The sequence below is a fragment of the Neodiprion pinetum genome, chromosome 2 (genome assembly GCF_021155775.2).
Source record: "Neodiprion pinetum isolate iyNeoPine1 chromosome 2, iyNeoPine1.2, whole genome shotgun sequence".
NCBI classification, from domain to species: Eukaryota; Metazoa; Arthropoda; class Insecta; order Hymenoptera; family Diprionidae; genus Neodiprion; species Neodiprion pinetum.
This window is the reverse complement of record NC_060233.1, coordinates 803,766-817,763: the sequence shown is the minus strand read 5'-3', so window position 1 is coordinate 817,763 and position 13,998 is coordinate 803,766. Positions and strand designations below refer to the sequence as shown.

The window sequence follows — 13,998 nt, the reverse complement described above, 5'->3', positions numbered from 1 at the left end:
GTTGCCCACGAGCAGGTAGGTAGCAAGATATACATATGCAACATCTCTGGAATGCAAATTGCCCTAGTGACGTCCTAGTCGCGTACGTGTGCGACCGAGTGAATGGGAAGACAAAGCGGCTGCCGAGGAACGTCGAGAAAGGAAGAGAAAAGAATATATACGTGGGCGAATTTCACGCCGGTTATTTTTATCGATTGGGAAATTAGCTCCATTTTTAATCATCCTCAGCTTACTTCGTAGCCGCAGCTGTCTCTCGACGATTCGTCGTTACTCGAACCTCTCGAAGTCAGATCAAGTGCACTTTGATTTCTCCGATCGATATAAATTACTCGGTCCCTCTAGTGCTCTGCAGTCCTCGATTGATTCTACAAAAGCTCTTTCATTTCCATATGGAATTTATTCCCCCCTCCCCTCGCCGTACACGATTATACTGACAGAATTATAGCAGCACTCTGACAGCGCAGTCTAGAACCAAGTGACCAATCAGTTGATTTTGCTGATCACGATTCTGTTTCTAACGCTTCCCTTCAATTTGCACAGGAAAAAATTATGTTCCGGATTTTTAATTCGCTTGATTTCAATACAATTGTTTCACTCCTGACAATTTTCGAATGAAATTGAACCGTAAGGTACGGATTGATGTTGAATACTATCGAGGAGGCTAGACTACGAAAATGATCAGTCGAGTGGTGTACTGGTCATAGAAATATTCCCTTCTAAGTTGTTCATAATAAGCGACATCAGTTTGAGGCCTCGTATCGAATGACAGTATAAAGAAAACATAAAAAATTTGCATCATACAAAATTAACAGTGTATAGAAATTGAAATCTGTTTGACTGACGTGGGAGGCGAAATAATTGGGTCGCAGTAAACGATCCTCATCAATAACAACGCGAGTGCACAATTTATTGATCCGGATTCACTAGAGACAGGCAGAAGTAACTGAACGATTCGCAAAAGGCTGGCGCACGTCGGCAACTCTGAACGTATAAAGATACTGATAAACACGACAGTGAGATATGCAAACGAAGAATCCCAGGTCGGTTAACCCTTTCAATCATGCAATTCAATTTTTTTTTTTTTTTGGCAAGGACGTGCAATTATACGTTTCGTACGTATTTTTCGATAGTGAATGCGAATTTGACGTCTAAAATTTAATAAAACTAATAATAACCCGTAAAATCGGGTGAAAACTAGGTGAGTTATCAACCTCATCAATGTTTTAGACAGTGTTTTTGATGAGATTTACATGAATATTTATTTTGAGAGAGTACGATTTTAGGCCGAGAATAGATGCAGCCTCCAACATTGTCTATACGCATCCCTAAGGTGGGTGAAAACTACCTCCATGCATTGAATTTTATAAATCTAACAGCCCTTCTGAAATCTCAGTTTGCCAATCAATGAATTCCAAGCATTTTTAGTATACGTTTATCATCAAATTTCTCCACTAACGAATTATATTCACGAAAATATCATGTTTGTTTTTGCATATTTTTACTTATAACAATTATAAACAATTATGAATTTACAAACAGTCCTAATCATTTTAAGGCTTGAGTATTTTCTTACCGAAGAATGCAAAAAAATGCAGGATTTTTAATGGGATATAAAAAAAGGAACAAAAAAGAAAAGAAAAGAAAAAGGGCGCCATTATAGTAGCTTTTGTGACCGAAAGGGTTAAAAATAAACTCTCACCGCTCTGAGCCATTTGACACGGGGTTCCGGGTGTCCTTTGTAGGTGGCTCTGAGGACGACGCGGGCGCCCCGAAGAGCCGTGATGTCGGACGGAGCCTTGAGGATGAGGGCGGGTTCGAAGCGTTCGAGACTGGGTCGACGGACCTCGGCGAGTCTCTTCTTGATGTCCTCAGGCGGGGACTGAGACCTCTCGAGAATCCTGAGGCACTTGATGGCCGGCGAGTCGTCGACGACTAGTTGGTCACCGACCGATGATGTTCTGGCGGTGATCAGACTGCCGCATGTTTCCTCTACGAGCATCTTGTCGCAGTTTGACCTTCGCAAGTTTTCCCTGCTTCCAAGTTCACTCTTGAACTTCCTGAGCACCATCTGCACGTTGTCACTGGCCGACGAGAGTATCTTTTCAATCGTACCGTCGTCCTGACCTTCGTCCTTCGTCACCGATTCTGTATCGTCCTTGACCACGACCTCCGCCTCCTGTTTCGCGGACCTGAATACCTCTCCCTGTTCCTTCATTTCCGGCACCGCCATGCTGGGCACGTCGATCACCGGCACGCCGACCATTCTCTCCGGTGATAAGATTCTCTCGGCGACCTCGACCTTCTTTACCGAGTTCGAGGTTAGTGGCGAGAGCGGTGCCTTCTCCTTCAGCTTCTTTACCTCCCTCAGCGACGAACGCGTTTTAGTTAACCTCGAACCAACCGTCGAGGATTTTTCCAACGATTGCGTGCGTCTTAAGCTCGAACAAGCTTTACCCTCCTCACCGTATGGTGCTTTTTTCCTACCTGCGGCTTCTGGGATTACGCGACGCTTAAAAAAGGGGGTCCTGGGCGTTGGCCACGTGACCGTTGGGGTGGCAGGTTTGTTTTCTTTACCAGTTCCCGGGGGCTTTGGAGCCTCTCGTTTCTTTTTAACCAACGGTGAGCCGGGACTCGATCTGGTGGAGCGCCTTATCACGTCCCTACGAATAAACGCCGCTGCACCATCGGCATAGTCAGCTTCTTCATTCGCCGGAGATTCCAACCTCGGTACAGAGTTCAAGTCAAAGTCCAGTCTTGCCGTCGCACTGACCGTCGGACCTCGACCTCCAGCTACTCCAGCCGTGCATCGAACCTCTCCAACCTCTCGCAATGACACCCCAGTGATTCGCAGGATGCTCGTTGACCCGTCTTTCTCCATCTGCGAAGGATAACGTTGTGAAATTTCGACGTACTATGTGTTCAAGATTCTAAGACACACCTTGCACTTGGTCAGAACCTTCGCGTCCCTTCCGTTCACCGTCCACTTGAACTCGGCCGGTCTTCCTGACTGAACCCTGGCACAGAATTGTACTGTGGCTCCCTTGCTGGTCAGGACGGAAACTGGCGTCTTGGTAAACTGAAGGGCCATCTTCGGGACACCCTTGTAGTCTTGGACTGCGAAAAGCCCATTCGTCTTTGCCTTTCCGAAATCGTTGCGCACCAGGCAAGTGTACTCCCCGGCATCCTGAGGGTAAACATCCGAGAGGCGAAGGGCGACTCCACCGTCACCGTACACTACGTACCTGTAATAATCGCTGTCCGGAACCTCCCTGCTGTCTTTTAACCAGGAAATGACGAACGGCGGTGTTCCTGTAACCCGTGCAAGCAGCGTTGGCACCGTGAGGTAGGTAAAAAATCGAGATTCACGGTTGGATGCGACAATGCACTTACCGGAGAGTCTGACCTGCAGCTCGTAGGAATGTCCCTCCATTACAATGGACTCCTCGGGAAGTTCGTCAACGAATTTTGGCGGGTCTCTGTCAGCCGTTGAAGGGTCATCAGCATCGAGGACTGTGACCTGGTTCAAAGAAGTAGAAGGATCGAGATTTAGGAGGCGTAGAATTTCTCATGCGAAATAAGCTCTTCTGGTCTCACGTAATATAGATAAAACAGTTTTACCAGACAGCTGTTCCTCGTCGTTCCCATGACATTTGTTGCCTGGCACGTGTATTGTCCAGCATCTGTGGCCTTGACTTTCGTAATCTCGACCCGGGTCGTGCGGCCGTCGAAGAATCTCTTGATTCGGTCGGACCGTTCGAGGGGTTTCCCATTTCTGATCAAACACAGAGTTCATGATTCGTTTACTACTAATTTTTACTATTGCAAGAGTAGACATACAAGAGGGATTCTGCGTATAGATTCTGATACAGACACTGTACCGACATTCTTAGCCGCTTCACAGCTTGGACACAAACCCTTTTCTCAGAGTAGCTAAAAATGTCGGTAAAATGTTGGTATTGGGATCTGTACGCATGTCTATTTGCAAGGCTCATAGCTAATCGTTACTGTCGTCATTTTCCATTCCCACCTGTACCAGGAGGGCGCCGGAGACGGTGACCCTCTTATATCACACTGCAACTGCAAACGGCCGTTAATTCTGGCCACTGAGCCGAGTAGACTTCTTCCGAAGGTTGGATACGTCCTGGGTGATGCGCTTCTGGCCCTGATGCCTCGACTGACGGATCCATGGCGACCTGAGGATAAAAAGATAAAAAGTGTTCAAACTTTCGACCGCATTTCAGAGCGATCCATAAGTAGCCAACGCCTGACCGAGGCTAGGGAGCGAATTAAAAGCAGGGATAATTGGTTTTAATTAATTAATCGCACGCTGCGGAGCGCCAAAGGCTTGAGTAATCGGTGATTTCATCTTTTTCACCAACCGAACGACCTTCAAGACGTTTTATAATTGGACTTTCATCAGGGCGAAAACGTTCTCTAATTTGTTATTTCTCCCTACCGCCAGTATCGAGCGAACGCCGAGATCGAAATCGGTTAGATCACGAGCTCTCGCTCAGACGTCACTCACAGCCTCTCCTTCACTTCACCCGACACTCCAACCGTCTCAGACTCACCTATGATCTCGAGCCTGGCAGTCGCCTCGACACGTCCGACGTCGTTCTCCAGGGTGACGCGATAGAGCCCGGCGTCCTCGACGGTCACTTCCGATATCTCAAGCACCCTGACGTCGTCCCGTTCCTTCACGGATATCCTCGTGCTGGGGGTAACCACGACACCGTTCTTGTCCCAAGTAACCCAGGGTGTCGGATGCCCGGAAACGGCGCATTGGAACCGCACGGTTTCACCCTCTTCGGCGACCCGGTTGTGCGGCACTGCGTAAAACTTTGGCGCCGTGACCTTTAGTCGTTTCGTTTGCGGGGCTTGCGAAGGCGTCCGGAACTCTCTGCCGCCTGGAATCGGAGTGTAAGAGAAAAAAGAACCGTGATAACCGTTCAACAGACTCTGAACGCAACTGATTTTCATCGTCAAATTAACTTACGTGCAACCGACGGCGACAAGCTGCGGATCGGAGTTGACCTTGGGGTTGACCTTGGCGTCGATCCTGCCGAAAGCAGCCCTACAGGCCGCCTCAGGTGCTGACTCAGGGCGTTTTCCTTCTCTTCGGGAACTGAAATCGATTTCATTTAGTTCATATTATCGGCAATTCAACTTGCTATCAATAGTGTGCTCACCGTCAACGACGAGGCAGGCGGATGTGAACGCCTTTCCAAGATCGTTATACGCGACGCAGGTGTACTCGCCCTCGTCTTCGGGATATACGTGCTGGATGCTCAGTTGAGCCGTTTCCCCGTCGAATTCCGTCGTGAAGTCGCCGCCGAGGGGCAAAAGCTTCGAGATTTAGATCAGAAATGAGTTAGGTCAGGCTGCAGGTACCACAGTGGTCCAAAACGGGGTAAGTTGTTTCAAAAATGGCTAGAAAACGGGTATCTCTATTGGAATCGGAACTATTTTTTTTTAAATAATAAGGTTGGAAAATTTGCAGCAGATTATTGGAGCCCGTTTCTTAAAAGAAAAATTTCATTTTCCATAACTTCGACCCCATTTTCGGAAAAATGGCTATGTGAATTCATCTTTTGAGTCGCAAATTTTTCTACTCAACATTTTGGCTTGAATTTTGTTACTCGTGGGTTTTTTGGGCTGCTGATTATGAATCTGAGTAAATCAATCTTATTTCAGGGTTAATTTAAACTGCCAATTTTGGAAAATGGGGTCGAGGTTAAGATAAATTAAATTTATCTATTAAGAAACGGTCTTCGACAATTTGTTGAAAATTTGTCAACTTTTTTATTGAAAATAAAAGTAATAAAAAAATTCGGCGCAAACGGTCGTTCTCTAGCCATTTTTGAAACAACTTACCCCGTTTTCGACTACTGTGAGGTGTCTGAGAATTAACGCATAGATTCTTTACTCACCCTTCCATCTTTCTCCCAGCGGATATCCGGTACTGGCGTCGCATACACTTTGCACTCCAAAGTGACAGCGTCACCGTCGCAGCATCTCAGATCTCGGAGTTCTCTCGTTATCAGGGGCAATGTCACGACCTTCCTGCAGTGGAGAGTGATCAAACATTGAGGTTCACGGAGTACTTTTAACTCTCGTACAAGCTTTTGTGAAGTGAAATTTTAACGGGTTTTATCTAGTCTGGATTTTTCAAAAATCGATTTTCTTAAATCTCCGTTTCGTAATGTACATACATGTATTCAAGTATATACGCAGAAAATTTCATAGATACCCAGCAAATATTCTCGAAGTTACGCGCACATTTGCAAAGACGCCCCGGAGCGTTTGAAAGTACTTTTGAAACATTGGACGCATTTTTCTCAAAATTGTGTTTTCAAAGTCGGTGAGCAAGATTATTCGGAAACGGCTGAACTGATCGATCTTAAATTTTTACACAAGCTTTATATCTTTCAGTCCTTAATCGCAGGTGAATATTTTACATTTTATAAACAAACTACGGCGAAAATTTTTATGCATAAGCGAATTTTTTTTTCTGAGAAGCCAGATAATGCCTTACATAAACTAAATCTGTTTTGATTTTTGATTTCGGGTGATCCAGCCAAGAGATAGCTGGAGATATCTTGCTGCAAGACGCCTTATTTAGAGTATAGCAGCTTTAAAAATAATTATTTTTACAACTAAAAAATATCAAATCCAAGTTCAATGTTACGTCACATGTACATAAATTTTCATACTAATAAATTCAATTGTCTCTTCACGAAAAATCCTTGAAAAATCGCTTTTTCCGGCATCCTGACTAGGTATAACCCCTGAATGATCCAGTCTCTTTAACTTGAGAGTCCGATCTTCCGGTCCCAAGAAGATTTGACTTTTGAGATACGAATATAAATTCGTGCGTTCGAAAGCACGAAGCAGACGCAAAGAAGCGAGTGTCCTTCGACGCGAGCTTAGTTTCCACACCGATGATTCGAAACACTTGAACTTTGCAATTGTAAACTGGTCATTTTAACATTTCACTTCACAGCTGTATTACAATACCTCGAGGTTACGTATCATATAGGAGTGATTGTAAAAAAGTACGGACCCGTGTTTGACGGAGGTCTGATCCATCCTGTCTTCTTTGCCCTGACCTGAAAATAGACACCAGTGAAAAGGTTTCGTAAAGTCGAGTGCTCGCTTCGTCACACTCTCGACTCTCATAATGGGGCAGAGACACATCTGTCCGTCACCCACGCGACTCGATCTCTCACGCTCGGTTGTATAATATGCCAAAGCCTAACGTAACATTTGCCTTATTTCTTTCCAACTCGCAAACTCGCGGAGTCTGGGTCATCGGAACTTGCAATTACGTACCGAATACCGTGTGACAAAACTAAAATTGGTGCCACAAAAAAAAAGTTAAAATCATGCGTAAACCCGACGTATCGAGATAAATTTATGTATTGATTCATGCAGATGATGGTGTATGAATAGTTTGAAGCACCCTCAACATCGGCAAACCGATAATTGAACCACGCCGTCAAAGTGGCTAGAGCATCGCATAAATAAACACACGTCCAGTTATGCCCTATTATGTAAATCGTACGAGCAGCCCATTATGCCTTTTACGGTAGAGGCATAAATTTAAAACGTGAGCAATTTTGCGTAAGATTTCCCGCTATTAGATATCTCATCGACGTGAGTGTATCCACGCAAGTTGTAAGTTGACCGAGCTGCTTACATCAATGTTTGTACAGCGTGTGTCAGAGAATTGCTTAACAGTCCTGTAATTAATTGATACAGACCACCTTTGTTTTGGTCTTTCAATTTATATTGTACACGTGTACCTATGCTCAATAGCAAATGGAATTGTTTAAAAAATCATCGCAAAAAGAGTGCCGCCTGCGTAGTAATTGAATAAAATACGAATAAGGAAAATGTTGACACGAACTTGGTAATAGATGTTCGACGATTAATCCGCTGTATAAAATACACACACAACGTTTGTAGAAAGGAAATTCAATCGGCGTTTCGCAAGTCAAGCAAAATTGATAAGCAAATCAGAGACGTTTAATCGATATTTTGCATCGTAAAGAAGTTTCACTGCCGCATCCTCGTTTCCTCGTTTCATCAAAAATCTTCCGCACCCGATGACGGGTATTTAGGTGTGTCGTATCAACGCGGCTCGTAAGCGAGTCGCAAGTACGTACCCGCAACGATATGTTTTCCCAGTTTCAATAAATTACACCGCAAATCCCGATGCAAATTTAAATCCATAAATATTAATGTGTGTCACTCTGCAGTATTGCAGCGAGCACCTTCTTTGGTATTTCGTGCTACCGATATAAATGGAGGAGACGGAAGTGCGTACGTGACTCTGATTTTTAATATCTCACATGTACACGTTCCAACACCAACAGCATCTCAATGCACGCTGAATACAGGATTCATACTCAAGCTTCTAAAACCATGGTTATGCGTACATAATTCTGAGGATTACAAACTCTTTTCAAACCAAGTTTAGTTCCATTTTTCATCCCTCCCCCCTCTTCCTCCTCTCCTCCCGAAATGATAAAAATTACAGGGAAGTTGCAGACCGAATACTCAAATAGTTTCGCCTACGGATTAGGCCTCCTTCCAGAACGCGTCTGGCATATCTAATCAACCGATGATACAACCCGGACTGGAATTTCACCTAGGTTTTATTTGTAGCTGAGCCATGTATGATAAAAAACAAGTCGTAGTATGAGAAAGAATGAGGGAAGGACGAGAATGCAAGAAACAAAACGATTCCATGACAAAAATATATTGGTCGAAAAAACAACTCCACATATTTGGATTGCGCAATGGCCGCGTGTTCAACCTCATTTCGAAACGAACCAGGCGCACGTTCGTGCGAATTACTACGTCTATACATATCTCGCGATCAGTTTTGCGAAGTATTCGTGATTGGGTTTTTTTTTAGGAGGAAAAATCGGCGACTGACCTTTGGCGTAGATCTGGAGCGATATTATCGCCTTCGCTTCTCCATGACAGTTCTTGGCGATTACGGTATATGTTCCTGTGAAGTCGATCTTAGCGTAGGGAATTTCCAGACGATACTGCGGTCCCTCGCCGACGCGTCTGAAGTGCGGAGCGTCTCTGTAGTAGTCGGGCTAGAAGCGTAAAAAAAGAAGGAGGAAATAAAAAAATGAGAAACAATTCCTCTCAATAAACGGGAGAAATATCGATCAACAGGAAAGTGGAACGCAAAGACATATTTTTTATCTATTAGCTGGTGCGAAACGCCCCTCAAACTTTTCTCGACTCTGTGATTTGATTATGGAAAGAACGTTTAGCGGTTATCCAATTCCGAGATGGACTTTGTATTATTGCGGTTTGCATGAGAACAGAGCCAGCCGTTGATCGGTGGCAAAATCCACAGAGTAATCAAACATCCTGGTGCGAAATTCAGGGAATTATTAAACATTTGCTCATTACCGTGAAAACCTCTTGCTCATGATTTTATGGAAAACGTCTACTGCTATTGTAAGAATGACCACAAATAATCAGTTTTCGATTAAATCGATTACTTTTTCCCGATTAATCCGGTCTAATCGATTATTTTTCCTCGCAATCGGTTTTTGTTATTCACTCCTATCAACGACGCAATATAATATCAATTTATGCGATTAGAGTATCAATTATTGCCATTGTCTTACTTACTGAGTACCTATTTTATATAATAAGTGAAGAATAAATGAATATTTTTACCTGAAATTAGAAAAAAATTTGAAACGAAGCTATAAATTATCAAGAAACTTTTCCAAAATCAAATTTACCAAATTTTGATTTCGAATGCACCGTTTTAAAAAAATTCGAAACAATCGACAAATCGATTATTTATTTGGACTCGATCAATCGATGCATCGCTAAATGCCTGCGATACTTTTGTCGCGCCATTTTTACATTTAGTTAAAAAAAAAACAAGGACAGTTCGTGCGTTCGTGCAGTTCGTGTAACGTTTCAACAATTCATGGACAGTTGCGCAGTACAACGTCGTTTCTCGAAATAAGAGTGCTTCCGTTTCTGACTTCGTGATACGATAATTAGTTTGTCGAATAATTAGCGAGAACACCGGGAAGGAATCCAGCTCATCATCGTTCACTTGCGCAATTAGTAATCTGTGTCCGTATGTTCTATTAGTTGCACCGCATCGCGTATTCAGCTGCAATGATTTATTTTCCGAGCGTAGAAAGGCGAAAGATAAACTTATCATGAGCTGACGTACGGAATGTGTTCCAGCCGGGCAGACACGCGTGTAAACTTTTCTTCTTATACAACGAACCGCCTGTATCCGCTTCTCTCCTTCTCGCCGCGCGCCAAAATCCATCGACTGGACCTCGCGGTTGCGAAATTATCCGACTTGGCGTTATTATTATAACAATATTCGCACGCAGCGCGCATGCCTATTCCTGGATTTGGAATTGTTTTAGAAATCCAACGATGATTCTGACCAAATCAAACTCCCATCTTAAACAACCATCCTCGGCCTTCTTCCATACATGGTGCAAATTTAGTCAGAGTTATAAATACTCCTATACACCTCGAGTATATCGGCGTACACTCATCGTCTGTCCCGCTTGCCTTAGGTTAGGGACTCGCAAACTGGACCGCCGACTGTTACAGCTGATTAAATCAATTACATACCGGCACAATCTCTTGAAACTTGAAAATCAACCGCGCACGCGCCAAATAATTCGATCTCATTGGTCGGCGAAATCTTACCGCAGCGATATTCTTGTCTGCGATGCAGGCGGGCCAACCTACACAAAATGTGTATGTTTTAATTCTCAAAGAGCATAAGCGTTAAATGCCGACCGTTCTTTGAAGAATCAACTTTCCGATCCAAAAACAAATGCTTCCTAAACCTTTCCGAGTTACTACCTTAATTATTTGAGAATCTAAGCTCGAAAATTCGTATCAACAACATCGCGGCTAGAAACAGTTTGACAGCCGAAACTCCGGATGGCCAGCCTGCACGAACAGCCGATAAAACTGGCGCATGCGCAGTTGATTTCTAGGTTTCAAGAGATTGTTCCGATATGTCTCCGTCTTTATTTTTCTTCCGAACTTATCGCCCAAGGTAGACGTGACGAAAAAATAAAAATTGCATTTCCTTTCATAACCCTTATACGGCACACATTCGGCGTCAATTGGTAGTCCTGGGCTCGCGTGACTTCGACCAACGAAAATAAAAGGGGCCCGTTTTAAGCCTGCGGACAATTCTTGCCTTTCGTCTGAGAAAAACTAACTCACCTAGAAGCTAGCGATGAGTCAACGGCAATCGGTAAGGAAAAAACGAGCGTTTGTAAAATTTCTCCAAAAAATTAGGGAGAAATGGCGGACAACGAAAAGTCCCCGCGGGACAAATCGGTTATGGCCTTACGGTGAGGAGGTGGGGGAGTCACCGGTCCCTGTTCCCGGGTCTTGGCGTGGGTAACTTTCGCTCCGTATATGGGCGAAGGCATCTCGATTCTTCCGTCTCTCGCGGCTTATTATCGCGGCGCGGTGTTTTGATCCCTGGTCTCGAGTCCGGGCCCCGATAAATCAAACTCCACGAATCGCCCGACAAATTCTGCGGACCCTGAGGAGATTGGCTCGCGAATAGACGCTCTGATAACAACCCGTGTTTATGCGCCTGGCTAGGCGGATGATTAACGAGTCGCGCATTAACGGCAAAAAGAAAGCGACGATCATCGTCGGCTAATTTTCGCTAATAATTATTGGTCTGCTCCGGTGATACCGAACTCGGAATGTTTGAGGCTGGACTTGGTCCTCAGGCTCTAACGGCGTAGGACTTTTGTTAGGTGGTATTAATGGGTGGGGGTCAAAACTTAGAAGGGTCGATATTTCTGATGGCTAATGTATCGAAATTTCATACACTTTATCTTTCGTTATTTTGTTTTCGCATGTTTGAAATTTCGATACATCGGCCATTCGAAATATCGATCCTTCCAAGTTTTAACCCCCACCCGTATTAATCGGTGGACTCTGCCCCGAAGCGTTCAATTCGAAGGGCTGTGGCTGAGAGAGTTTGGCTTCGAGGCGTATCGAAGTGGTCGAAAGTGCGATGCTGTATCCTTGGCTCGTGATAAGTAATAGTCGCACGTCAGCGGTCAGCCGGAATAGCGCTACGCTGAGTTTAATATGCTAAGCCGGGTGTCAGGATTGACGAGGCCTTGCTCCGGGCGCCTTTCCTCCACGGCGCCAACCACGAATCGACCCAAATTGCTGCTACAGGCTCGAGATCGCGTCCAAGAGTCCGAGGGTGAAGGGCACCCCTATGCAATTTTGGTGTAAACCCGATTTCAAGATTTCAAAGGTTCCGCAACATAATGACTTCAAGGGATTTCAAAAGGTATTAAAAGATTTCACAAGGTTTCGATCGATTTCATGGAATTTTGAAGATTTCCAAAGATTTACGGAGGAATGGGTGTAAACCAGATTTTACAAGTGATTAACCGCTCGGGGGTTGAACTAAGGGAACGATCATAAACCACGTGGTTCATTTAAGAGGGAAGTGTGTGTGTGTGTGGGGGGGGGGGGGGGGGGAAGAAGCTACTTGGGGACCACATGAGGGGGAGGGGTAGCTTTTATATTCCTTCAGGCCCTTGAAAATAAAGTAATATAATTAGTCATACTTGATTTGAGCGATTTATTTTCCTTTTTGAAACTCAATAAGACGTGTAATATACCTGATTATGTTTATACCTATGCATAATAGTAGAATCAAATAAAATGTACAAAATATTTATTAATATAATAAATTTAATGTTACTCAAAAGCCACATGCGATTGGGGGGTTTAAAATGTAGTAAAAATAGAACCACGTGGTTTATGAACGTTCTCTAAACTGAGTCGCGCTGTTCATCGGTTGGTTGAAACGGTTGTTGAAGAGGAATCGGCTTGGGATTTAGTCGAATCAAGTGGCATTGAGAGAACCACTTTCATCTAATCAGTTCACATTCATTGTATAATTGTAATGAAAGCGTTATGTTACGAATTCGCGTTATGCCGACCGCAGGATCCTCAATTGCAACAGAGAAATGACGCGTATTCCCTTTCTACGCTTTGCCTCGACTTGCCGAGTAGTTTAAGAAAAGGAAAGAAAAGGTTCTCGGGTTCCTTCAGGCTTCGCGATGTGCAATCGACAAAGAGCATAAAAGAGCAGATTTTAGTTAAAATTGTGGGAACAGCGGGACACATTAGGTTTTTTCGTGAAATATACTTTGTAAAATGCAGAATTTACTCTAGAAACAGTGAAAACTACTGTGTGCAGAGTAAACTTTGCTACATTAATAGGAAAAGATATAATTAACATGGGTATTTTGTTTTTTACGAAAACCTTGATGTGTAACCCACTTTTCCTGTAGTTTTTAGTATATTTTTCTCTTTTTCTTCTATCTGTGTCATTGTTAATATGGCGATTTTATCGCTGTGTGGGAGTGACGGGTGTGGTTCTACACCTCCGACACTGCGGGTGGTTAACGACTACGGGCATTTTGTGTTTCTGATATGCTATCGAGCATGCTGTTGCAGCGATCCAGATGTACTTGTCAGATCGTTAAGGGATCCTGATGTTGTATAAATTAACCGACAGTTATTGAATTAATACTTAAGCGTGGTTTAAGGTGGAATTTAAAGCCAAAAAATCGATTTTCGGTTTTTTGCATTTTTCTGCACTTTCATCCCTCCTACGAATGGGCCTGTATCGATTTTAGCCCTAACGAATTTTTGGGGGTTGAAAATGTTTAATTTGCATGAGTCTACCTAAATTAGCCGTACCCTAAATTTTACGTTGAAAAACAGTTAATTTTTGTCACGATTCTAAAAAATAATCTATTCTCTTTCAAAATAAAGCTTGTGAGCATTTGCAAGCAGATTATGCCATAAAAATCCGTCTGCTATGCTACAAATATTAAGTGAGAAACCTTGTGCGCAATGAATTTTCACCTCTTTATACTCTATTAAAATTTCACTCTGTGCATCGATATCTGA

General features: G+C 43.7%; 1 protein-coding gene across 4 annotated transcripts in view; it reads right to left on the bottom strand.

Annotated features, from left to right (window-relative positions):
* LOC124211134 (uncharacterized) overlaps positions 1–13,998 on the bottom strand; it is a 65,455-nt gene that overhangs the window by 10,571 nt on the left and 40,886 nt on the right. For all 4 annotated transcript variants that reach the window (XM_046609903.2, XM_046613250.2, XM_046613253.2 and 1 more), the window contains 11 exons: positions 8,945–9,113; positions 7,064–7,109; positions 5,931–6,063; positions 5,190–5,346; positions 4,997–5,125; positions 4,572–4,907; positions 4,028–4,193; positions 3,619–3,772; positions 3,391–3,517; positions 2,939–3,309; positions 1,700–2,878 (listed from right to left, as the gene is read on the bottom strand). In XM_046609903.2, the coding sequence (XP_046465859.2) occupies positions 1,700–2,878; positions 2,939–3,309; positions 3,391–3,517; positions 3,619–3,772; positions 4,028–4,193; positions 4,572–4,907; positions 4,997–5,125; positions 5,190–5,346; positions 5,931–6,063; positions 7,064–7,109; positions 8,945–9,113 (2,967 nt within the window). The remainder of the gene's footprint in view (positions 1–1,699; positions 2,879–2,938; positions 3,310–3,390; positions 3,518–3,618; positions 3,773–4,027; positions 4,194–4,571; positions 4,908–4,996; positions 5,126–5,189; positions 5,347–5,930; positions 6,064–7,063; positions 7,110–8,944; positions 9,114–13,998) is intronic.